The sequence below is a fragment of the Rhinoraja longicauda genome, chromosome 13, assembly GCF_053455715.1.
Source record: "Rhinoraja longicauda isolate Sanriku21f chromosome 13, sRhiLon1.1, whole genome shotgun sequence".
NCBI lineage: Eukaryota > Metazoa > Chordata > Chondrichthyes > Rajiformes > Arhynchobatidae > Rhinoraja > Rhinoraja longicauda.
Genome location: NC_135965.1, coordinates 4946880 through 4972166, shown reverse-complemented (window position 1 = coordinate 4972166; position 25287 = coordinate 4946880). Strand labels below are relative to the sequence as shown.

At 42.3% G+C, this 25287-nt stretch overlaps 1 protein-coding gene across 3 annotated transcripts in view; it reads right to left on the bottom strand.

Annotated features, from left to right (window-relative positions):
• rnpepl1 (arginyl aminopeptidase like 1) overlaps window positions 1–25287 on the bottom strand; it is a 54443-nt gene extending 29156 nt beyond the window's left edge. For all 3 annotated transcript variants that reach the window (XM_078410231.1, XM_078410233.1, XM_078410232.1), the window contains exons 1-2: window positions 24569–25287; window positions 11831–11971 (exon numbers count right to left, since the gene is read on the bottom strand). In XM_078410231.1, coding sequence (XP_078266357.1) covers window positions 11831–11971; window positions 24569–25030 — 603 coding nt within the window. In that variant the 5' untranslated portion in view covers window positions 25031–25287. The remainder of the gene's footprint in view (window positions 1–11830; window positions 11972–24568) is intronic.

The following is a 25287-nucleotide window of genomic DNA, read 5'->3' as shown; positions in this document are numbered from 1 at the left end:
GGTGTCCGTCTAAATGCTAAAAAGGCTGTCCCTGATTTGGAGCCAGTACAGAAGATTATAAATTGTGCTCCTAATAATCCTCTTCAGCTAGATGAGGTGGTTAAAATATCATAAATATTGTGGAATTATCTAGCTACCCCTGGTGAAGACTTTAATGAGAACTTTCATTTTACACCTGCTAATAAAATGCCACCATTTCCTATTTTTTCACCAATTATTTAACTTTATTTATGTCCATTTAATATAACAAACATTTCAGAGATATAAAGGGACAATTTTGACTTGGCCTATCCACTGAAACAAATGAGATCAGGTAATATTCCACTTCAGACAGCACTATCCAATGAGGATAATAAAGACATATATTGTGCGGGGAAGAAAACCAACATTTTGCTTGACCCTCTGGTTTCCCAAGATGCAAATTAGGTTAGGAATGATAATAATAAAAGCACCGAGTTTGAATTAATTTGCAGTTTATTCAAGACCAGACAGCACATGTCACAAAGAACAGTGAAAATGGAGCCGTGAGAAATGGTAGAGAGCAGAATCGGATGTCAATTGCGTGGATGTGAAACTTTAATCAAGTACATGATGGCATGAAGGAGCAGGTTAGTGTAACTGATTCTGCTCTGTAACAATTAAGTGGCAATGATGGTGTAGCACTTCCTATGTAAACCATTTGTGGAAGAATCTACATCTACACATGAAAAACGTGAACTATTCCCATTTTTATTTAAAAATGGAAAATTACTTTTTTGCTTCTTGCTGCACCAGATCTACTGACTAAAAATCCCCCTGCTTTGATCAACTGCATTTCTCGTTCCAGTTGCCATTGATCTAAATAGGATCCTGTGGCTGTCTAAATTCACTGATGCCTTCTCAAAGGAAGGCAAAGCGAAATGTAATCCTTATTTGAAGCAGGGTTAGAGGTCAGTGTGAAAAATAACTTGCACTGGCCAATTCTGTTTAAATCACATATTGACATAATTATAGAATACTTATATTTTATGGTTATTCGAAGTTAAATACAAAACATGCAACAGAGCTTGTGACGTTAACATTATCATTCTACTCCAGACTAAAGGGCAGCAAAATGCAGAATTAAGATGAATTTTGTGTTTCACTTGTACTGAAAACATACACAAATAATGTTTCAAGTACAACTTTTCACCAGAACTAGAAAAACTGATGATGAACGGTATGTAAAAATAAAACAGAAGAGGCAAAACATAATTACATTCCGACTGAAGGGAAATCTCATGGCTACTAGCCCGCTACAGCCTGGAGTGGGTCTGGATGCAGTATTCTGCTGAGACGTCGGTTCCCAATGGATCAGTGAGCTCATGTACAGTGCAGGGCCATTCCAATAGAACTGGAAGCCTAGATTGTCTTCATAGATGATGAGGCTGGCCAACTCTCAAAGATAGATCACCCTTCCCACTCCCCAGCCTCAGCTGCTGTGAGACCTGTCATAAGGTCACAAGTGATAAGAGTGGAATTGGATGATTCGGCCCATCAAATCTACTCTGCCATTCAATCATGGCTGATCTATCTTTCCCTCCTAACCTGATTCTCCCCACAACCTCTGACACCCGTACTGATCAAGAATCTATCTATCTCTGCCTTAAAAAACTGACTGAAAAGCAGAGGGAGAAGTAGATACAGTAGCAACTTTAAGAGACATTTAGACAGACACATCAACAAGCAAGGAATAGAGGGAAATGGTGCACATGCAGGCAGATGGGAATAATATAGATTGCCATTATTTTCGCTGCAGACATGGTGCATAGTAGGGCCTGTTCCTGTATTATAGACACAAAATGCTGGAGTAACTCAGCATGACAGGCAGCATCTCTGGAGAGAAGGAATGGGTGATGTTTCGGGTCGAGACCTTTCTTATGACTCCTTCCTGTTTTCCATGTTCTATTCTTTCTTCAGGAATGACCCAAAGTATTTTCTGCCCACTGTTTAGTTTTAAATTGTCGACTCAGCTAAAGTGGGTAGAAATTAATTATTTGTGGCATGATATTTATTACATGGCGGAATTTCAGTGTCTATCCAAATTTAAATTTAATGTTGTTTCTTCAACCGTGAAATCCGACCTGAAACTAATGAAGCTGGTACAAAAATATTTAACTTGCTATAAAATAATAATATCCATGACTAAAATGCACAAGGTTTACTCACTTAATCATTATGGTCTTTAGGATTGTTGAAAGGGCAGCAATATTTTTTTTAAAAAGATCAGGATTCCATTACACAGAGATAATACTTTAATGACTGTGACAATGTTCCTGCACTTCTAAACATGACATGCAAGTTGGAATACTGGAGGTTCATCATTAAAAATAAATGTAGACCAACACTGGATTCTGCACGAATATGTTGACAATATTAAAGCTTCTGCATACATTGTGAGTAAACCCCTTGTTCACAGTTTGGTCAAGGTTACTGCATACTTGGCTTTTTTCAGTACCAGCTCCATCTAATGCTGTCCATTTATGGACTGCATTCTTCTGTACCCATCGATCATTCTTTTGATCTTTAAAATCACACATTGGGATAGCACGATTTTCAATTTACAGTAACATTAGCTCATCCCACAATGCCAACTGCCATGTGTGACCTCTATTTGAAGTCGTTCCAGCTGCTACATATCAGAGTCGGGAATTTTTATAAGAACAGAAAATCCTGCTCATTGTACACAGCAGCTGAAGTGGGTTCACCAGGATATCAACTGAAGTGGCAAGAGGGGGGGGAAACAAATAGAGGTACAAAGAGGCCAGGCAAAACTAGGAAAGTAAAGGACAGGAGTGGAGAGCAAATGACAAGGGATGTTTGGAGCAAAGGCAGGAAGGAAAGTGGGAAGTGAAAGAGAATAAAGCATAAAGTGTAGAGAAGAAAAAGCTTGGCCTTGAATAAAATGTGTTAATTTATTCATTAGAGATTGATTTTAAACCACATTTCTTCCAGCAGCTGAGTTTCCTTGAATAGTTTCACGATATTCTAAATTTGGTTTCATTTGTGATCTCTCAACACAGCTCATTTTTGTTTTCCAGTTCAATTTTTGCTTAATTTTGCTTAATATTTTTACTCTATATTTTAGTTTGTACATTTCTCTTGGAGAAACTGGCTTTCCACTTTGACGACACCTCACTATTAGACTTCTCCACAACTGTCTGCTTCCTTTTCATTTTTATCCCACTTTTGTTGTTCTCCATCAAATTTGTCTAGCAATCTTTAGTCACATTCACTGCTTATGAATTTTGAGTGAGGAAGGCTTTGTTTCCGCACCAGGTAAAGCGAAGGTACGTCAACAAGAACGAGAATTGGAAAACGTTTTTGAACGTTTCGGAGGATCCACAACATTGTGTAACCTGAAGCATTCTTCCGTACAAGCCAAAATCAACTATTCTGCACTGAAGGCTTCCCCCATTCACTTTTATTTTGGTTGTGTATCTAACTAAGATAGTTCATTTGATGTGTCTATCTTGGTTCATTTGGTGCCAGTCTAGATTAAACAACCTCTGTAAAAAATCACTGAACAGAAGCTAGCAATGCAATCAGTAATCTTTGCACTAATCAATGAAATGGCCAGGATAAACATGAAACATTGCTGACATCAGCTAGTGTTGCTAATTAACTGTAAGGCTTTCTGTATTAAGCTAACATGACATTGTCAAACAACAGTTATATAGAGTTTTACCATTGCCAGAGGGCAGAGACATACTGGAACGTCAATACACAAGAGCATAGCAAAACGCCACAATGTCCAAACCTCATTACTAGGGGCCACAAAACAGCCAAAGGCACGGACATGAATGTCAATAACATGTTGCAATATTAGAAACAAAACAATGAAAAATACATGAATTCGATTATTTTTAGTACTGTAGATGGTTTGAACAAATGTTATAATGTTGTAATATTTCTCCAGAGAGCAGAAATAAGTAACAGTGTCAGAATCTGAGGCAAATTTGGAGAATCGCAATTTGATGAGATACAAATGGTTTACTGAGCAACTTTAACACAATAAACCCTCGTTATAACAGACCAAAAGGTGGGGGGAGAGGGGGAATGGTGTCCGTTATTGTCAGTTGTCTGCTATAATCGCATAAGGGATTACAGAGTATGTGACTATCATTGTACAAGTCGAAGGCATTTATTTCACAAAATGCTGGAGTAACTCAGCAGGTCAGGCAGCATCTCAGGAGAGAAGGAATGGGTGACGTTTAGGTCGTCTCGACCCGAAACATCACCCATTCCTTCTCTCCTGAGATGCTGCCTGACCTGCTGAGTTACTCCAGCATTTTGTGAATAAATACCTTCGATTTGTACCAGCATCTGCAGTTATTTTCTTACACATCATTGTGCAAGTAGCAGGAACATAGAACTGCAGATACTGATTAATACACAAAAGGACAGTTGGGAGTAACTCAGCAGATCAGGCAGCATCACTGAAGAACATAGATAGGTGACGTTTTGGGTCAAAACCCTTCTTCAGACTCTCAGTCTGGAACCATGCCTGAAATCTAGGTGAATTGAGGCGAGGATCAGCGGAGTATTTGGTGCAGTAAGGGTCGGTGGTGGTGGTGGCGGTGACAGCAGCCGCGGCCTGGGATACTGTGTGGGACGGTAGAGGCGATGGTGGGGGGGGGGGGGGGGGGGGGGGGGGGAAGGAAGGCCAGTAGGCCCGTCCGCCATAACCAAAATATCCATTATAAAGAGGTCTGCCGTAACAAGGGTTTACTGTATATGGCACAAACCAGGTGCAATACTGGAATGTTTCACTAGATGGCACAGAAAGCAATGGAATGGTAGACATTAAAAGTTAAGCGGTGAACTTTGGAATCTTCTTTACCCAAAGATAACTAGTATGGATAAGCAGTTCAATCCTAAAATTGTTATGTAAGTGGTAGCGCCTCTACTTCCAAAAAGATTCAGCATGAAACTGACGCTAACAAACTTCTACAGATGTTCTGTAAAAGGTAACCTGACTGGTTGCATCATGGCTTGATCAAGCTATTCCACAGCACAGGAGTTCAAGAGGGTGCAAAGAGTAATGAACTGAGCCTGATCCACTATCAAAAGCATCCACATGAGACGCTGCCTGAAGAAGGTGGCATCCATCGTCAAAGATTACAGCCATCCGTAATCCGGCCCTGGCTTCTTGTGCGGCAACCACTGGGCAAGAGGTAGAGAAGCCTGAAGTCCCACACCACCGGGTTCAGGAACGGCTACTTTCCGATAACTACCAGGTTCTTGAACAACCCACACAACCCTAATCCAACCTCAACAAAAGAACATTACAGACCAACTCTTGCACTATTATGAACTTGTTTTCTAATTGTTTTGCAATAATGCCTTGTTTTCTGCAGTCTTTATTCTTTTTATTGTCTTTCAGAATTTATGCGTGGTTTCTGTGTAATGTGTGTTTTTCTGTGTTATTTGCATCAGTGTGCCTGTGATGCTGCTGCACGCAAGATTGTCACTGTATTGCACCTCACCATACTCGTGCATGTGACTCAACATAGCGAGCAGAACACCGTACTGGAGGAACTCAGCGATCCAGGCAGTATCTGTGGAGGGAATGGACAGATGACGTTTCGGATCGGGACCCTTCTTCAGACTGATGGTGGAGGCAGAAAGCTGGAAAAGAGAGGTGGGGATGGGACAAAGTCTGGCAAGTGATAGGTGGATACAGGTGAGGTGAGGGTTTGAATGGCAGATGGGTGGATTATGTGACAATGGCTAGAGGTGAAAAAGTGGCAAAAGGGTAACAGATAAGGAGGAGAGAAATGTAAAGCTGGAGTGAGGGGTGTGGATGGAAGGGGACAGGGGAGAGGAAAGAGGGGTGGATAAAAGATGAGATGGGGGACTCGGGGATGGGAGATAAGTGTACAAAGGAAGGTAAAGAGGTAGGGCAGCAGTGGGGCTGCTGGGAGATGGTGGGAGAAATAGGTGTGCACCTGGGTGTGTAGTGGGAGAGAGTAGTACTTAAAATTGGAGAATGTAATGTTCATACCGGTGGATTGTAAGCTGCCCAAGTGGAATATGTTTGCGTATGGCCTCACGCTGGCAATGGAGGTAGCCAAGACAAAACAATCGGTGTGGGAATAGGAAAGTAGGGTTAAAATGGTTGGCAACAGGGTGATCCAGCAGGCCTAGGTGGATAAAGCGCGCGTTCAGCACAATGGTCACCTAGCCTCTGCTTGGTCTTACTTATGTAAAGGAACCAATGTCCAAACTCGAAAAGTTGTCTAATGATGACTGATGTCTGAAGAAGGGTCCTGACCTGAAACATCGTCTGTCCATCCCCTCCACAGATGCTGCTTGACCTGCTGAGTTCATCCAACACCTTGTGTTTGGCTCTAGATTCCAGCATCTGCAGTTTCCTGTGTCTCAACGTGACTATCATCATGCTGAACACAGCCCACTACCTTGTTCACTATCTGCCCTTCCCACCACCCGCACTTACATTTCCCTGGTTTAGTAGCCCAAATGAGCTGATTCCACTCATCTGGCAGATATATGGCGAAGCAAAGAGGGCACTGAATGGCAAGTAGGCCTTGTGTCTGGAGAGGCCCAAGAGCCTCTGACAGTTCACTACCTGTCAATAGTAGCAAAAGGCTTTATTTTACTTTTAAATATCTTTGATAGAAACATTTGTTAAAAAATAATTTTAATTTAATTTTTAAGTATGCCAAGAACACGTTGAGAACAGATTAATTCAAAATACTAAAATAAAAAACAAAGTAAAGCATTCAGTCACTTCCACTTACTCAATGGTCTCATGTTAAATGAAAGGGGTGACCTTTCATGTACCAGATACCTCTGGCATGAAGCTTAGTGTCAAACAGTGCCAGCACACTTCTGGGATTCTCTGCTCCACCATTGGCGATTTCAGCAACAATGGACAATTAGACAAGCAATCAGATCTAATCTTGTTTTCTAGAACATCTAAGTTTGGCGGAGAATGCAAACAGCTGATAGCTGGCATTCGGCAGTATAATTGGGCCTGCAATAATTTTTGTCAGAGTTATTCGATTAACCTTCTTGAGGAATATAAAGAATATAAAAGGAATCTTAAGAAGGAAATTAGAAAAGCGAAAAAAAGATATGAGGTTGTTTTGGCAAGTAATGTAAAAGTAAACCCCAAGGGGTTGTACAGATATGTCAACAGCAAAAGGATAGCGAGGGATAAAATTGGTCCATTAGAGAGTCAGAGTGGACAGCTATGTGCTGAGCCGGAAGAAATGGGGGAGATATTAAACAATTTCTTTTCTTCGGTATTCACCGAGGAGAAGGATATTGAATTATGTGAGGTAAGCGAAACAAGTAGAGTAGTGATGGAAATTATGAGGATTAAAGAAGAGGAGGAACGGACACTTTTGAAAAATATAAAAGTGGATAAGTCTCCAGGTCCTGATAGGATATTCCCTAGGACATTGAGGGAAGTTAGTGCAGAAATAGCAGGGGCTATGACAGAAATATTTCAAACGTCATTAGAAACGGGGATGGTGCCGGAAGATTGGCGCATTGCGCATGTTGTGCCTTTGTTTAAAAAAGGTTCTAAAAGTAAACCTAGCAATTATAGACCTGTTAGTTTGACGTCTGTGGTGGGAAAATTAACGGAAAAGATACTTAGGGACAATATATATAATTATATGGATAAACAAGGCCTGATTAGAAACAGTCAACATGGATTTGTGCCTGGAAGGTCATGTTTGACTAATCTTCTTGAATTTTTTGAAGAGGTTACCAGGGAAATTGATAAGGGCAAGGCTGTGGATGTTGTCTATATGGACTTCAGTAAGGCATTTGACAAGGTTCCACATGGTAGGTTGATTAAGAAGGATCTGTGTTGGGTCCACTGTTGTTTGTCATTTACATTAATGATCTGGATGATGGTGTGGCAAATTGGATTAGTAAATATGCAGATGATACTAAGATAGGTGGTGTAGTTAATAATGAAGTAGAGTTTCAAAGTCTACAGAGAGACTTGGGCCTTTTGGAAGGGTGGGCTGAAAGATGGCAGATGGAGTTTAATGCTGATAAGTGTGAGGTGCTGCATTTTGGTAGGACAAATCAAAATAGGACGTACAGGGTAAATGGTAGGGAATTGAGGAATGCAGTGGAACAGAGGGATCTGGGAATAACTGTGCATTGTTCCCTGAAGGTGGAATCTCATGTGGATAGGGTGGTGAAGAAGGCGTTTGGCATGCTTGCCTTTATAAATCAGAGCATCGAATATAGAAGTTGGGATGTAATGTTAAAATTGTACAGGGCATTGGTGAGGCCGAATCTGGAGTATGGTGTGCAGTTCTGGTCGCCAAATTATAGGAAGGATGTCGACAAAATGGAGAGGGTACAGAGGAGATTTACTAGAATGTTGCCTGGATTTCAGCACTTAAGCTACAGAGAGAGGTTGAACAGGTTGGGTCTTTATTCTTTGGAGCGTAGAAGGTTGAGGGGGGACTTGATAGAGGTTTTTTAAATTTTAAGAGGGACGGACAGAGTTGACGTGGGTAGGCTTTTCCCCTTGAGAGTGGGGAAGATTCCAACAAGGGGACATAACTTTAGAATTGAGGGACAAAAGTTTAGGGATAACATGAGGGGTAATTTCTTTACTCGGAAGGTGGTGGCTGTATGGAATGGGCTTCCGGTGGAAGTGGTGGAGGCAGGCTCGATTTTATTATTTAAGAGTAAATTGGATAGGTATATGGATGAGAGGGGATTGGAGGGTTATGGTCTGAGAGCAGGTAGATGAGACTAGGTCAGAGAGAGTGGTCGGCGTGGACTGGTAGGGCCGAACGGGCCTGTTTCCGTGTTGTAGTTGTTATATGGTTATATATGGTTAATATTGCCATAAGAAATACAGATAAAAGCAGAATGTTATCATGACTGTAGCTTCTTCACACCGATGAACATGTTGAGTAACTATTTATGAAGACTACCAATGAACCACAAGAATTACCAACTCAGTACACAAACGAGACAAAGGAGTTTATTGTCTGCTGTCACTGTCTCGCCAGCATTGGGAGCTGTAACTCACTCAAGGAGGATGCCAGATGCACCGTCCATTATGCAGGGAGGACAGATGTATGAATGGTGACCACATTTCTTCGATTATGGGTGACGGAAAAAGGAGAGCACCTTGCTTATTCACTTTTAATAATTTTTATTGCACATTGGCTTTTTAATGTGTTTCTAATAATTCTTGCAATAAATGAATATTTCTTCTTAAAATTATTGCCCTTGCAAAAGTTTTATCGTTGTTCCAATCTTCTCTCCAGCTGTTCATTCAAGCTGAACATGACTATATGCAGCTATTTGATAAAACCCCAACTCTAATTTCTTAGAAGTTTAAAGAGATTCAGCATGCCATCATAATAGTAATTTATTAGTCAAGTATGTTTTGCAACATACGAGGAATTTGATTTGCCATGCAGTCATACCAATAAAGAGCAACAAGACACCCAAATAATTTTTTAACATTAACATCCACCACAGCGACTCCCCCACATTCCTCACTGTGATGGAAGGCAAAAAAAAGTTCAATCTTCTTCCCTTCTTTGTTCCACCGCGGTCGGGGCACTCGAACCTCCCGATGTCGGGGCGATCTTGGCTCCCGCAGCTGACGGTCGAGCTCTCCATACTGGGGTGATCAAGCTCCCGCATCGGGGATCTCAGATCCCCCTCGCCGGGCGATCAGAGTCTCGAATCGGGGCTGGTCGAACCTCCTGCGGCTTGGAGCTTCCCGACATCAGTCTCTACCCGAGACTGCGAACTCCTCAATGTTGGGTTCCACAGGCCGCGCGATTGGAGCGTCTATTCCAGGCAAGGGATGGGGCTGGGGTGGGGGTCAAAGTCAGTCTCAAGCAAGGCCACCAGCTCCATAATGTTAGGCCGCAGAGCGACCAGAGATACGATCCGGAAAACAATTGCATCTCCGGCAAGGTAAGAGATTGAAAAAAAAGTTTTGCCCGACCCCGACCCCCCCCCCACATAAAACAAACCAGAGAACATTAACACATACTTTTGAAACATATTAAAAATAACAAAAAAGACAAAGACAGACTGTTGGCAATGTTACCAAATACCAAAGACCCAGTGTTACCAAATACTTTAACAAACCTGTACAGATGCACTGTAGAAAGTATCCTTAATAGTTGTATCATGGCCTGGTTCAGCAACACCAACACATAGAAACACAAAAGGCTGCCGAGAGTGCAGGACTTATCCCAGTCCATTACGGGCACAGCCCTCCACAGCATCTAAGGGATCTATACGAGGCGATCCTCAAGACAATGGCAACTATCATCAAGGAACCATACAATCCAGACCATACTCCATTTTCATTGCTAGCATCGGGCAGGAATTACAGAAGCCTGAAGCCCCACACCACCAGATTCAGGAACAACTAGTTTTCTACATCCATCAGGTTCTTAAACCAACCTGCATAGCCCTAATCCTACCCTGGCAATGGAATACGATGGACAGTACCATCGACTTGCTTTCCTATTGTGCTCTGCATGAATGTTTTCTTTTTAGCAGTCTTTGTCTTTTCAGACGTAGAATTTAAGTGCAATTCATACGTAGTTTATGTTTTTATGCGTCTAGGTCTATGCTCCTGTGATGCTTCTGTAAGAAAGATTTTCATTGTAATTATACTCAACATAGTTGATCAATAAACTTGACTAGAATTTCAAAATTAAATTTATTTATTTCAACCTGCCGAAATGTTGAACAAAGTATTTCTCACTTTCAAGCTCGATTACACGGCTCCACTTAATGCCATTAAATGTCCTATTAAACCTATAAAAACTTCAATCAATTCAACCAAATCTTTATCTATCTTGACACGTTTTCACCTGCCAATCAACTGATTTTTGACAAACACACGAAAACTCAATTCCCCAACTTGACTTCAAATCATCGCGCTCATGAAAAAACCTCCACATGGCTTTTTGGCTCTCCTTCATTTCCTCAGCTCCTTCAGCCTTGTTTGCCATTGCAACACTCCTTCCATTATGTCAATTTTGAACTTAATTTGCTTCACTCTCACTCGCCATCCTATGGCAAAGCCTCAGCCATCTTTGACATATCCTCAGAAAATCCTTCTCTAAATCTTTCCGTATGTTCCCCTTTTCCCACCCCGAGCTTTGCTTTCCTCAAAGCCAATCTTTGTGATCATAATTATTTCAACTTTGTTAACTTTTCACCTATTACCCCACTCACCATATTTTCTACCTTTGCAAAGGCATTCGCCTATTCACGGATGGTTCCTTGTCAGGTGATTTTAAATATTTGAGATAGTGCGGATAGGTTGCAGATGCATAGAAGTGCACAAATTGATCAAATAAAATGCAGTGATATCAATGCAAGTCATTTCGTTCTTTTGAAGACTACTCGTAATAAAGCATCTGCACACATTCTAAAATGCCGATCTCAAACTGTTACAAATGTCATGTCGAACTGCCACAGCACACACTGTGAGGCAGAACACAGGAAGTGATCAGCATCGTCACCAGTTCAACGATAATTGAACCAGAAGCACTGCACAAACATTCTGATGAAAATCACAACTTCAGCAGCTGGACCACACTGCACATTTCTGCGACTGGGTCAGATTACATGGTGTTTACGAACAAAAGAAGTTGGAGCAGGTTATAGCTTCTCTCTTTACACAGTCCAGATGCAAACTACCAGACAGAAAATAAATGGATCTGTTGTCTACATGAAATCTTGCAGCATCAAGAGTTTGTTTTTCATACAAAACAGCATGTGGCAGCAATAATCAAGATGAAGTCAACAGCAACTTTCCTACCATGACTGTCGCAGAGTAGGTACTCTTGACTGCAGGTGTATCGAAACAAGGGAAGAAGGATCTATTACACACCGAGTGACCATGTGTGAAGAGGAATGGTTTGGAGTTTCCACTTGTTAATTCTGGATCCAGCCACCAGATCTGTGTGAAAGAAACATAAAACTGTAATCACAAACCACATTAATGTCTTTATAGCGCGAGTCATTTACTAAAACTCAAATTCATGCTTAAAAGAGTCAGAAACACACTAGATATTTGACCGTTGCTCTTCAAACCTGCTGCTGTTCAGAGAGTCAGACCTGGAACCCATAATTTTATGTACGCATCAGTAGTATGATGGAGACTAAATGCTGGAGTAACTCAGCCAGACAGGAAGCATCTCTGGATAGAAGGAATGGGTGATGTTTCGGGTCGAGGCCGTTCTTCAGACTGGAAGACTTCAGCTTCTCCAGCAGTTTGTGTCTGTCTTCAATATAAAGCAACATCTGCAGTTCCTTCCTCCACACTAATCAAAGTCTATTCCTGTTTTGTGTGCTTTTCATTGTCATTTCTCTGTGCTGTTGCATCATTTTCTTTGCATCAATAATCAGCCAGTGGAAATAAGCTTACATGATGCTTTGAATGCCAGCAGCCAGCACTATTAAGAGAGAGCTGGTACTGTAACATACTGTATGAAGTGAACAGTGATTCAGGCTCTTCACCTCATCTTCAATGGGAACACAAACAAAACCAAAACATGAATTGCAGATGTCAAAGACTAATATTTTATATGATATTGGGAGTGATACCTCAGTTGCAGGCACATAAACATCTGCCGTGACACACTGGAAAACCTGAGTCAATAAAGTATACATCAAGAGAACTATATTCTGCATTGTATCTTTTCCTTCGCTCCATCCATTATACTTGAGTTAGACTTGATTGTATCTATTTATGGTATATATGATATATGAACTGCTTTGCATGCAAAACAAAGCTGTTCACTGTACATGAGATAATCATAAAGTTAAACCTATAAGCAATTAGCTCAAAATTAACAGGTGTTACCCTAGTAACAAGGTTAAATATCTAATTATTTCACAGTCCAAATGAAAAGATTAATTCATATTTTGAAAAAGGGTTTCTAATGTTAAATCCATTAACTAAGGCAGATTTCTTACACCATCAACTTCCAATTATATTTTTGTGTAACATGGCAGATTTGCAAACGGCTATACAAAGAAGAACAATCAAACAAAATCTGGTATAGCTATTTGTAAAGAATATCTTAGATTTTCCTGGAAGATGCCAAGACACACAATGGGTACTGACGTTAGTTCTCACTGTACCTGTCAAGAAGGCCAGGATTCACCCTTGAAAATAGAAGTCCCAAATTCTTCACAGGTTCTCAACACTACTTTCCTGGCTACACACTAACCTCCTGCAATGGAATATTGTAGGCGGCACAGAGGCGCAGCTGGAAGAGCTGCTGCCTCACAGCGCTGGAAACCCGGGTCCTGTGTGGAGTTTGCATGTTCTCTTTGGGATCATGTGGGTTTCAATAGACAATAGGTGCAGGAGCAGGCCATTCGGCCCTTCGAGCCAGCACCGCCATTCAATGTGATCATGGCTGATCACTCTCAATCAGTACCCCGTTCCTGTCTTGTCCCCATACCCCCTGACTCCGCTATCCTTAAGAGCTCTATCTAGATCTCTCTTGAATGCATTCAGAGAATTGGCCTCCACTGCCTTCTGAGGCAGAGAATTCCAGATTCACAACTCTCTGACTGAAAAAGTTTTTCCTCATCTCAGTTCTAAATGGCCTTCCCCTTATTCTTAAACTGTGGCCCCTTGTTCTGGACTCCCCCAACATTGGGAACATGTTTCCTGCCTCTAACGTGTCCAACCCCTTAATAATCTTATACGTTCCGGTTTCCTCCCACATCCCAAAGACATGCAGGTTTGTAGGTTAATTGGCCTCTGTAAATTGCCCCTGGTGTTTAGGGAGTTGATGAGAAGGTGGGATAACATGGAATGAGTGTGAATGGATGATCGATGGTTGGTGTGGACTCGGTGGGCCGAGTAATCTGTTTCCATGCTGTGTCTCTAAACAAAACTAAATGTTTAAAAGGTGGCACAATAGCACACTGGTAGAGATGCTGCAGAGACCCAGGTTCAATCCCAACTGTTTCCTGACACATTCATGCTAACTCTGTACAAAGCTTGTTAATTGGCTTCTATAAAATTGTACCTAATGTATAGAACTTGTGTACAGGTGATCATTGGTCAGCATGGACTCGGTGAGTCGAAGGGCCTGTTTCCACTCTGTTCTCTCAAAACTAAACATCCCAATATTTAGTGGGAGATTTGTCCACTGAACCCGCTTCAGGATAGAAACAGGACCTATCGTTGGTGTAGCTTTAACATGGTGCAGGTTAAGAGACTACACTAATTTAAATGGCAAGGACACTCTGCGAGGCAACCGTTTTACACACTTTTGATACGATTGCGTTAATTTAAATTTAAAAATGCTTGTTGAAGTTTTCTATTATTTTCAAGCATTTTGGTTTTAATTGTAATTGTGAGATTATTTTTTATGGAAAGTTTATGAAAGTCAGGTATATTGACAGTTCTGACAGCTCCCACACCTGTGAGAAAGACTGGGCTCTCAAGAGATTTCTGTGGACCGGTTCCATGGTCATTTAAAATTGAAAGAACTAATCACTATGGAGAAGTCTTAATTCAGGAAGCTGCCATCAAAAAAATATTTTCAGGTAAGTGTGGGGCAAATCATAAAATATGGTTACATGGTTTAAAAAAATAAGGAGCACTTGTGTTACGCTTTATAACAGAAATGTACCAAAGCAGGTAGGTCCTGCAGAGTTGTCTCAGTTCCTCTCATGAAGCTGTGAATGCATGCTCCACCTACACCAGACAGCACCAGTGTGCAGTGTGAAACATGAGGAACACTGGAGTTGAATAAAACTAAGGCTGCAATTCAGAAATGTGTAAATGCTTGAATGAGTGCTAAGTGTTATAACGTCAAGCAAGGTGGCGTTGGGTGACTCTGACATTATTAACTACTCCAAGAAAAGAAAAGAATATCTCACAAAAAAAATTTCAGCACCAGCCTATAATCATAACAAGGATTGCTTATGAGTATTTTTATCATTATCAAATTTTAAAAACTGAAATAAATTGAATTTTGAATTACTCCACTTTGTCAAGAAATGAAGCTCTTCGTGTACAAAGGAAAAACAGCGCAAATGAATCAAATGCAACCACATTTCTATCAAATGGATCAAATTTACTTTTTTGATGGAAAATGATGCCACATTGCCAGAGACAAATCGTCTGATCTCACAATTTTCATCCTATTTGCCCCATTTGTATACATTTGCCCCATCTTGTATACATTTGAAATGAATGAGTAACTACACGTGCAACTCCAGAAATTCAGTTGGCCATCATGTCCGTAAGTGCTTACATCAAATAGAATTGATTAACTTCAATCTGAATTTAATAACAAAGTAAACCTTATTTCTGTAACCTGTCAGAGAGTCAGACCCGGAACCCATAACTGTATGTACACATCAGTAGTATGATGGAGACCAAATGCTGGAGTAACTCAGCCAGACAGGCAGCATCTCTGGATAGAAGGAATGAGTGATGTTTCGGGTCGAGACCCTTCTTCAGACTGGAAGACTTCAGAGTTACTCCAGCATTTTGTGGCTATATTCAATGTAAACCAACATCTGCAGTTCCTATTCACAAAATGCTGGAGTAACTCAGCAGGTCAGGCAGCATCTCGGGAGAGAAGGAATGGGCGACGTTTCGGGTCGAGACCCTTCTTCAGACTGATGGGGGAGCAGCGAGAGAGCATGTTGCTAAACTCTCGTCGAAGACAGGAGAACTTCTTCAAAGTGGACATACCTTGAGGAGAAATCGCAATGGAGCAACAAGTAGTATAAGAAAATAACTGCAGATGCTGGTACAAATCGAAGGTATTTATTCACAAAATGCTGGAGTAACTCAGCAGGTCAGGCAGCATCTCGGGAGAGAAGGAATGGGCGATGTTTCGGGCCGAGACCCTTCATCAGACTGAACTACAGTTCAGTCTGCAGTTCCTACCTACACACTAATCATAGTCTGTTCTGTTTGTGTGCTTTTCATTGTCATGTCTTTGTCTGCCATTAATTATAATTCTACACAAAGTGGATTAATCTGTCACTGGGATCTGTTTTACCATTGAGTTAGGCCATGCTAAATGCATCTCTTCTTCATTTAGCCAACTGATTATGTATCATACAGCAGCTCTATCTGATCAGCATGATTTCTGCTTTCTACCCTTAATTAAAACATAAGGGTCACAATCTGAACACAATGAGTAACCAAACAGCAGTTTACAGTTATAATGATGATTGTCTCTACATTTGTTAATTGTACAGGAAGGAACCCCAATGCTTGTTTAAACCGAAGATTTATAGTGTTTGGCAACTGGGAGATCAGGTTGGTTCAGGTGGACTGAGCGAAGGTGTTCAGCGAAATGATTGCCCAATCTATGTTTGGTCTCACTGCTGTATAAGAGTCCACATCTTGAACAACGGATACAGTAGATGAGGTTGGAGGTGCGTGCACCTCTGCCTAGCCTGAAAGGTCTGTCGAGGTCCCTAGGCAGAGTCGATGGAGGAGGTATAGGGACAGGTGTTGCATCTCCTGCGGTTGCAGGTGTACCTTCCACTTGCACATCCTCCAACCTCATCTACAGTATCTGTTGGACTCTTATACATTGGCGAGACCAAACATAAATCGGGCGATTGTTTCGTGAACATCTTCGCTCAGTCTGTCTGAACCTACCTGATCTCCCGGTTGCCAAACACTTTAATTTCCCTTCCCATTCCCACACTGACCTTTCTGTCCTAGGTCTCCTCCATTTTCAGAGTTAGGCTAAATGCAAATTGGAGGAACTGCATCTCATATTTTACTTAGGCAGCTTACAACCCAGCGGTGTGAATATGGATTTCTCTACCTTCAAGTAACCCCTGCATCCCGTCTCTCTCCATCCCTCCCCCACCTAAGTCGTACTAACTTCAAGGTCGTCTTGTTGAGTCTCATTGTCTGTGCTCGTTCTCACCCAGCACACAGCTAACAATGGCCTGTTTCCTTTATCATCACGCCCCCCCCCCCCCCCACCCCAGTCTGAAGAAAGGTCTCAACCCAAAATGTCACCTATTCCTTTTCTCCAGAGATGCTGTGTGAAGTGCTGCCTTACTCCTGCTTTTTGGGCCTATTTTTGTTAATTGTTCACCAGAAGACTCCAATAAATTCCTTAAACAAGGAACTGCAGATGCTGGTATACAAAAAAGACACCAAGTGTGTCTCAGCAGATCAGGCAGCATCTTTGAAGAACATGGATGGGTGATGTTTTAGATCTAAAGGGTCCCGACCCAAAACATCACCTATCCATGTTCTCCCAAGATGCTGCCCGGCTCTAGCACTTTTTTCTTTTTTTCCCCATAGTGAATCCCTTATTCTACTTTTAATAAACTTGAGATCATCCAAAACTGTCATGGTCACACCATTCCATTCATCTACCACCAACTAAGTAATTTAAGTTTTCAAATTCTTCCATGCTCTTGGCCATCCTAACTTTGCAATCGCCTCTAGCCTTATAACGCTCCAAAATAATTGTCTCAGAATTTAATCAGCCCATCATTGGCAGTCTTCCACTCAGTAATTTCCTTCCTGGACCTTGTTACCACTTTGTTCCACTTTTTTTTCCTTTAAGATTGCCATTTTTCCCAAAGCTGCATTTTCTAACTTCCATTTGTATGATAAATGTTATGGCACAGTAGGAGGCTGATTTAGCCCTTGTGTGTCTTCCCCCATAACCCTGCAAATTATTTTCCTGGTGCTAATCCAATTTCCTTTCCATAGCTTTAACTGACTGTTTCCATCATCAGACAGCCAAAGATCTCCATAATCAATGATGACAGGAAATGGATGGCGTCGACTTGTATTTTAACAAAGCATATGATAAAACTCCCAAGTTGTGTAGGAAAATAACTGCAGATGCTGGTACGAATCGAAGGTATCACAAAATGCTGAAGTAACTCAGCGGGTCAGCACCTCCTATTTCACTTGGGCAGCTTACAGCCCAGCGGTTTGAACGTTGACCTCTAACTTTAGATAGCTCCTCTGTCCCTTTCTTCCCCTCCCCCTTCCCAGTTCTCCCACTGTCTTCCTGTCTCCACCTTTCTCCTTTCTTTGTCCCGCCCCCCCTGACGTCAGTCTGAAGAGGGGTCTCGACCCGAAACGACACCCATTCCTTCTCTCCAGAGATGCTGCCTGACCCGCTGAGTTACTCCAGCATTTTGTGATAAAGCTCCCAAGGTAGGCTGATCGAAAAGAGTAAGAACAGTGTAAGATTCTCCACTGAGATGCTGCCTGACCCGCTGAGCTACTCCAGCATTTGGTGTCTACCTAAGATGCATTGGATTTACTGTAACTTGGTCATATGGATTCAGAGTTAGGCACAAAATGTTGGAGTAACTCAGCGGGACAGGCAGCATCTCTGGACAGAAGGAATGGGTGACGTTTCGGGTCGAGGCCCTTCTTCAGACTCGGTCTCAACCCGAAACGTCACTCATTCCTTCTTCTCCAGAGATGCTGCCTGTCCCGCTGAATTACTCCAACTTTTTGTTTCTGTCTTCGGTTTAAACCAGCATCTGCAGTTCCTTCTTACACATATGGATTCAGATGTGGTTTCTAATAGATAACAGAGGGTTTTGATAGAAGAAAGTTATTATCGCTGGAGGTCTGTGACCAGTGGAATTCCGCAAACATCTGTGCTGGGACTTCTGTTGTATGTGTTGTATATAAATGACTTGCATGGAAATATGGATGGTAGTTAGTAAGTTTGCAGATGATACCGAGGTTGCTGGAGTTGTGGACAATAAGGAAGGCTGTCAAAGTATACAGTGGGATATAGATCAAATACAAAAATGGGCAGAGACGTGGTAGAAGGACTTTCATCTGAGCAAGTGTGAGATCTTGCACTTTGAGAGGTTGAATGTTAGGGGAAGGTATAAGGTTGATGGTAAGACCCTTACTAGCACTAATGTGCAGAAAGATCTTGGGTTCTAGGTCCATAACTCCCAGAAAGTAGTTACACATCAAAAGAGTGTTAAAGAGCCTTGTGGTATGCTCAAGGCACAAGGAACTGCAGATGCTGGAGCCTTGAGTAAAACACAAATGTTGGAATAGCTCAGTGGATCAGGCAGCATCTCTCCCAAGAACATGGACAAGCAACATTTTGGATCGGGATTCTTCTTCAAACAGATTTTAGTAGGAGGAGAAAGCTGGAAAGGAGGTGGGGCAGGACAAAGACAGGCAAGTGAGACAGTGGATACAGGCGAGGGGGGCATAATTGGCAGATGGGTGGACTAAGGCGAAGAAGAGAAAAATGTCAAGCTAGAGAAAGGGATATAAGTGGAGGGGTCAAGCTGGGAGGGTTAAGGGGAGCAGATAGCGGGAGAAATGGGTGCGTATCTGGGTGGGGTGAGGGGGGGAGAGAGAGAACAGGAAAGAGAGGGGTAAAAAAAAGGGAGGCGCTACCTAAAATTGGAGAATTCAATGTTCAAACTGTTAGGTTGTAAGCTACCCAAGCGGAACTTGAGGTGCTGTTCTTCCAGCTAGCATGTGGCCTCACTCTGGCAATAGATGAGGTCCAGGACAGAAAGGTCAAGATGAGAATTTGAAGGGGAGTTATACTGGTTGGCAGCCAGAAGATCCAGCAAGCCTCCATGGACCAAACGCAAGTGATCGACAACACGGTCACTTAATTTACGCTTCATTTCAACAATGTAACGGAGGCCACATCACAAACACCTGAGCAGGCACATGTGAACCTCTGCCTCATCTGGAAGGACTGCTGGGGTCCCTGGATGGATGCGAGGGAGGAGGTATAAGGACTGATGTCACATCTCCTGTGGTTGCTGGGGAAAGTAACTGGGAAGGAGGGGGTTAGGTGGAAAAAGACAATGAACCAAGGAGATGCAGAGGGATTGATCTTTGCAGAAAGTGGAAAGGGGTGAGAGTGGGAAGATGTGACTGGTGGTAGGATCACGTTGAAGGTGGCGAAAATGGCGGAGAATGATGTGTCGGATGCAGGGACTGGGGGGATGAAAGGTAAGGACCAGGGGAACTCTATCCTCGTTCTGTCTAGGGGCAAGGTGAGCAAGAGCTGAAATGTAGTACACAAAGGCGACACGAGTGAGAGGTCCATCTACAACGACGGTGGCAAAACCATGTTCATTGATGAAAGAGGACATCGGAGAGAGAGAAATTGAGAGTGAGGGATGGTGTCCTTGAAAGAGGCAGGTGGGAGGAGATGTAGTCCAGATACCTGTGGGAGTCAGTGGTTTATAGTAGACATCAGTCTAGGATGGAGACGGAGAGATCAGGAAAAGCCTTCATTGATCTGGGGGATTGAATACAACAGTTCGGAAGTCATGATGCGACTCAAAAAGACTTTGGTTAGGCTGCATTTGGAGTATTGCATCCAGTTTTGGTTACCCCATGAGGAGATTAGGAGAGCATGCAGAAGACGTTTGCCTGAATGCTGTCTGGACTAGGGGATATAAATTACAAGGAGAGGATGGACAAACGGATTGTTTTCTCTAGAATGTCAGAGTTTGAGGGAAGACCTGATAGAAGTAAATACAATTATGAGTGGCATAGATAGGATAGACAGTCAGAATCTTTTTCCCAGGATTGAAAGGTCAAAGACTAGAGGGAAAAAGTTTAAGGTAAAAGGGGAAATGTTTAAAGGAGATGTTGAGGGTGTTTTTTCTTCACACACAGAGTGGTTGGTACCTGGAACACACAGCCAGAGATGGTTGTGGTGGTAGATACGATAATAACATTTAGGACGCGTTTAGATTGGCACATGGATATGCAGGGAATGGAGTGATATGGATCACATGCAAGCAGACAAGATCAGGTTATCTTGGCATCACGTTCATCACAGATACTGTGGGCCAAGGAGCTTATTCTTGTGCTGTACTTTTCTATCTTCTTTGCACTTCAAATATAAAAGTAATTTTCCTCTCTGACCTTTCACCAAACACTTTACATTTGTGCCACTTTGTCTTTGGATAATTTGCTGATGGGAATAACTTCATGACACTGTTACGTTACTCAGGATGCCAAAATATGTCTTGCGGTACAATGTCATCACATTATTGTGTTCCATAGTATGGCAAGTGCGCGATACCCAGTTAAGTCTGATGAAGATTCATTTCTGTAGTAACACTTGCGACATCACCTGACATTTGAAAACAAACAGAAAGGAATAAATAATCTTTCTTCCAGTTATAACCATTATTTACCTTTATATCAAGTTAGAACCCGTGTACTTTCTCTGTAGCTGTAACACTATACTCTGGCTTCTGCCTATTTTCTCTTTTGTGCTTCCTGATGTACTCATACACAGTATGATTTGCCAGGATAGCAGGCAAATTATAGTTTCTCTCTGTATCTCAGCACAATAAACGAATGAACCATCGTGATCCTGTGCACATTATCAGATCTCCTCTCAACTTTCTTTACTCCTAGTAGGCGACTGTCACCCTCTCCTGCCTCACCTTCCTAAATTAAATCCGTCATCCCTGCAGACATTTTAATTCATCTTTTCTGCCACATTTCTGGGACGTCCATATCGTGTAGTCATCAGAATTACCCCTGCAGTGGCCTAACTTGTGATGTGAAGGTTTGACATGGCCCCTCTGCATTGTTGCTGTTCTTGCCTAATGTGAAGCAAAGTATTTTAAGGTCCTTCACAGATATATAGGAAAACGTACTATCAAAACATCCGACGAAAGTTAATCTTAGGGCAGCTGAAATATAAAGGGGAGGAAGTTCAAACTGAAGAAGGGCCCCAACCCAAAACGCTGCCTATCTATGTTCTCCAGAGATGCTGCCAGACCCGCTGAGTTACTCAAGCACGTTGTGTCCTTTTGTATAAACCAGCATCTGCAGTTTCTTGTTTCTAAGTTCTATTTCTTTTGGGTTAAGCCTTGTCCGGCCCCACTTGAAATTCCACATCTTCTGCTGAGCACTACATTTAGCATAGAGTACTAAAACCATGGAGTAAGTGGGTACAATGCAGATTCATCAAAATAATGGATACAGTGGAAAGGCAAATTGCACAAATATAGAGGCAGGTATGACGCCCGTGAATTTAGAAGATAGCAGGGTGACCTGAGAGAGGTGTTTACAATGCTTTTAGAATTAGACAGGAGGTATACTGAACAAAAAAATGTTCTCTATGGCAAATTACAGAGTAATGTATTATAAAATTAGAGATAGGCCAATGAAGACCAAAATTTGGAACTCCTTACTAACGCAAAGACAAACAAATTGGAATCCTTTCTATAACCCTGAGACAAGATGGCAGATGACAACAATAGAAGTTTATTAAGTCCAAGATTTGCTGTTAGGCTAGAATAACCAGAAAATGAATCAAAGTTGGGCAAACAGAATTCAAGCAGAAATATACTGATTTACTAAGAAAGGAGGTTCGAGGGGCAGTCATTCCCCTACTCTAGTTATTTCAAGAATTTGAATAGAATTGTTGGTCAGTGTTGTTGCATGGCAAGACTCACATATGGAGTTCAGTGCATTAACAGTTAGCACATTTGAGGCAGTTGGGTAGGAGGCAGTTTGATTGGTTGCATTTCAATGTTAATATCAAACTAGTTTTCTGGGATGGTGAGTGAGGTGGGGAAGAGATGTCCATTGGATATCCTGATGCAGGTGGGAACATTTTGAGGTACAGTAAATTTTCCCACAGCACTTAGTCAGAGCTTCTGGGTGTGGACTTCAAGCTCACCACTGTAAAACACATGGAAGAATAAGGCCCTTAGTCTGGAAATATTACAATTAAGAGTGTTTTATTTAAGTCAATAGTTCAGATCGATTTCCAGTTTCAACATAATAAAATACAAAGAAAGAATTACTTTAGGACCACAAGAACCAAAGAAACATAATCAATAGACCATTTGGCCCCTTCCACCTGCTCCACTATTCAATAAAGTGGATCACTCTGAAGAAGGGTCTCGACCCAAAACGTTACCCATTCCTTCTCTCCCGAGATGCTGCCTGACCTGCTGAGTTACTCCAACATTTTGTGAATAAATACCACTATTCAATAAGCATTGCTGATCATTTATCTTCGCCACACTCCTATATTTCTATCTAGATTCTCTCACTATCTAAAAAGTGACCTGTTAGGAAAGGTGGAACGTGTGGGTTCACAGCAGTAGAGCTGACACACTCATTGTGGATTTTTTTTTAAAATGCACTTTCTTTGTACTTTAGCTTAAAGTGTTGGTTGAATATGCAAATTCATCTTCACCAGGGGGAAAAAATGTTGTCAACAGCCTCACAAGTTACCCATAATTCAGATCTTTAAAAGTGTGAAGACAACCTAATAAACTGGCCAAAATATTAAAAGGAATGCTCGGTTTTAAACACTGGATGCAAAAGACAAATGCAAAAAGCATACACATCACTGATTAAACAACAGATATAACTGCAAACATTTTGAGCATCGTGTTAGAAAACAAGGCAAGGCCTTGCACATAGAACAAAAGGGAATTACTACAATGATACCAAGCCTACAAAACAAAAGAAACTGGGAGTTATTCCACTAGAATAGAGAAAGCTAAAAGGAGATTCAGTACAGATATTCAAAGTTGAGTAACGAAAGACAATGTTCATCAACCAGGGGACAAAGGAGGGATTATAAATTGTATCATGCATAGGGCATGCAATCCCAGTGGCAGAATTGATAGTAGCTGTCAAAGTAAGGGTCTTCCAGGGTAAAAATAAAAAGGGACTTTTTCAAAAAGCTGCCTGCAAAGGTGGCAGGCCCAGGAGTGTGTATGGAAGAATGCCCATTGGTCAGCATTGATGAGTTGGACCAAATGGTTTGTTTCTATGTTTCCAGGCTAAATAATTTTGCTCTTTCGTTGATGTAACAAATTATGTTACTGAATAGCTGTAGAACTTATGAATTTGTGTTCTGACATATTTTGAAAATTAAACCATAAAGTGCCATCATTATCAAACATTAACCATGCTGTTAAAATAATATAATTGTATTCCCTGATGCAGTACTCCATCACGATGCAAATATGTTTTTTTAAATTTATATAAAGGTAAATAATGGAAAAAAGACTTTATTCCTTTCCGTTTGTTTCAAATGTCAATTGATGTCGCAAGTGTTACTACAGAAATGAATCTTCATAAGACTTAACTGGGTATCGCACACTTGCCAAACTATAGAACTCAATGATGTGATAAAACATTGTTCTGCAAGATATGTTTTGGCATCCTAAGTAACGTAGCAGTGTCATGAAGTTCTCCAAAGCAAGACTAGTTCCAGACACTATACCTCATAGATAATATCTTAGAAGTTTTGTAAAAATTTGCCTGAGTACTAATTTTCGTATTTTGGATGGGGTTTGGTGAAACAGAAAGTCCTTGTCACATGTCCAGATTATGAACGAGAAGCAGTTATTTTCCAGAACTTATGAATTTGTGTTCTGACATATTTTGAAAATTACACCCAACTATAAAATAAAGTGCCACTGGCTGCAGATGGTGTGTGTGCTGAACAACCTGGTGCAAGTGTGCGCCTGACTCCGACCTGAGTGGGGAAGTTGGGCAGGAGTTAGTTGTGCACTGACTTACCGCCGGCCCGTCCGCCGTCGTGTACTTGATGATGATCTGGAAGTTGGTGTGGGCTTTGATGGCAGCCGGCAGCGTTATCACCAGCGACGAGCCATAGTCGGTGAAGGGGTCGAGCCTGTGGCTGAGCGGCCAGCTGTTGTGGGCCGAGTTACACGAGCACTTGGCGCTGACGGAGCGGATGAGCAGCGACTGGTGCGAGTCAAGGACCAGGCTCCGGGTGGCGGGCTCCAGACTCACCAGGTCCAGCACCTCCACCGCCTCGATCTGCCGCCGCACGAAGTTCACCTCCAGCTCCAGGTGCAAGTGCCGCAGCTCGAAATGCTGGAAGTTGGAGGCGGACGCGATGTCGACGGGGCAGGGGGGTCCCCGGGGCCGGGCCCGGCTCCGCTCCTCGCTCTTACTCGAGCCGTTCACAACTTTGCGGCAGCAACAGAAAGTTGGCCGCTCGAAGGCGGCGGCCATGGTCCCGGGCGGAGAGAACAAGGAGCAGCGACACCGCCGGGAGAGAGAGAGGGAGAGAGGGAGGGAGGGAGGGAGGGAGGGAGGGAGGGGGAGCCGCCCCCGGCGCCACGAACAGCACAGAACGCTGCAAAAATGGCGGCGCGCCTCCACTACGTGAAATCCATCAGATCACCGGGTCCCGGAGACAAAGGGCGGCGGTGGGAGAGAAGGGGAGGAGAGGGGGTCCAAGCGGCGCCGCACCGAGCGAGCGATCCCCG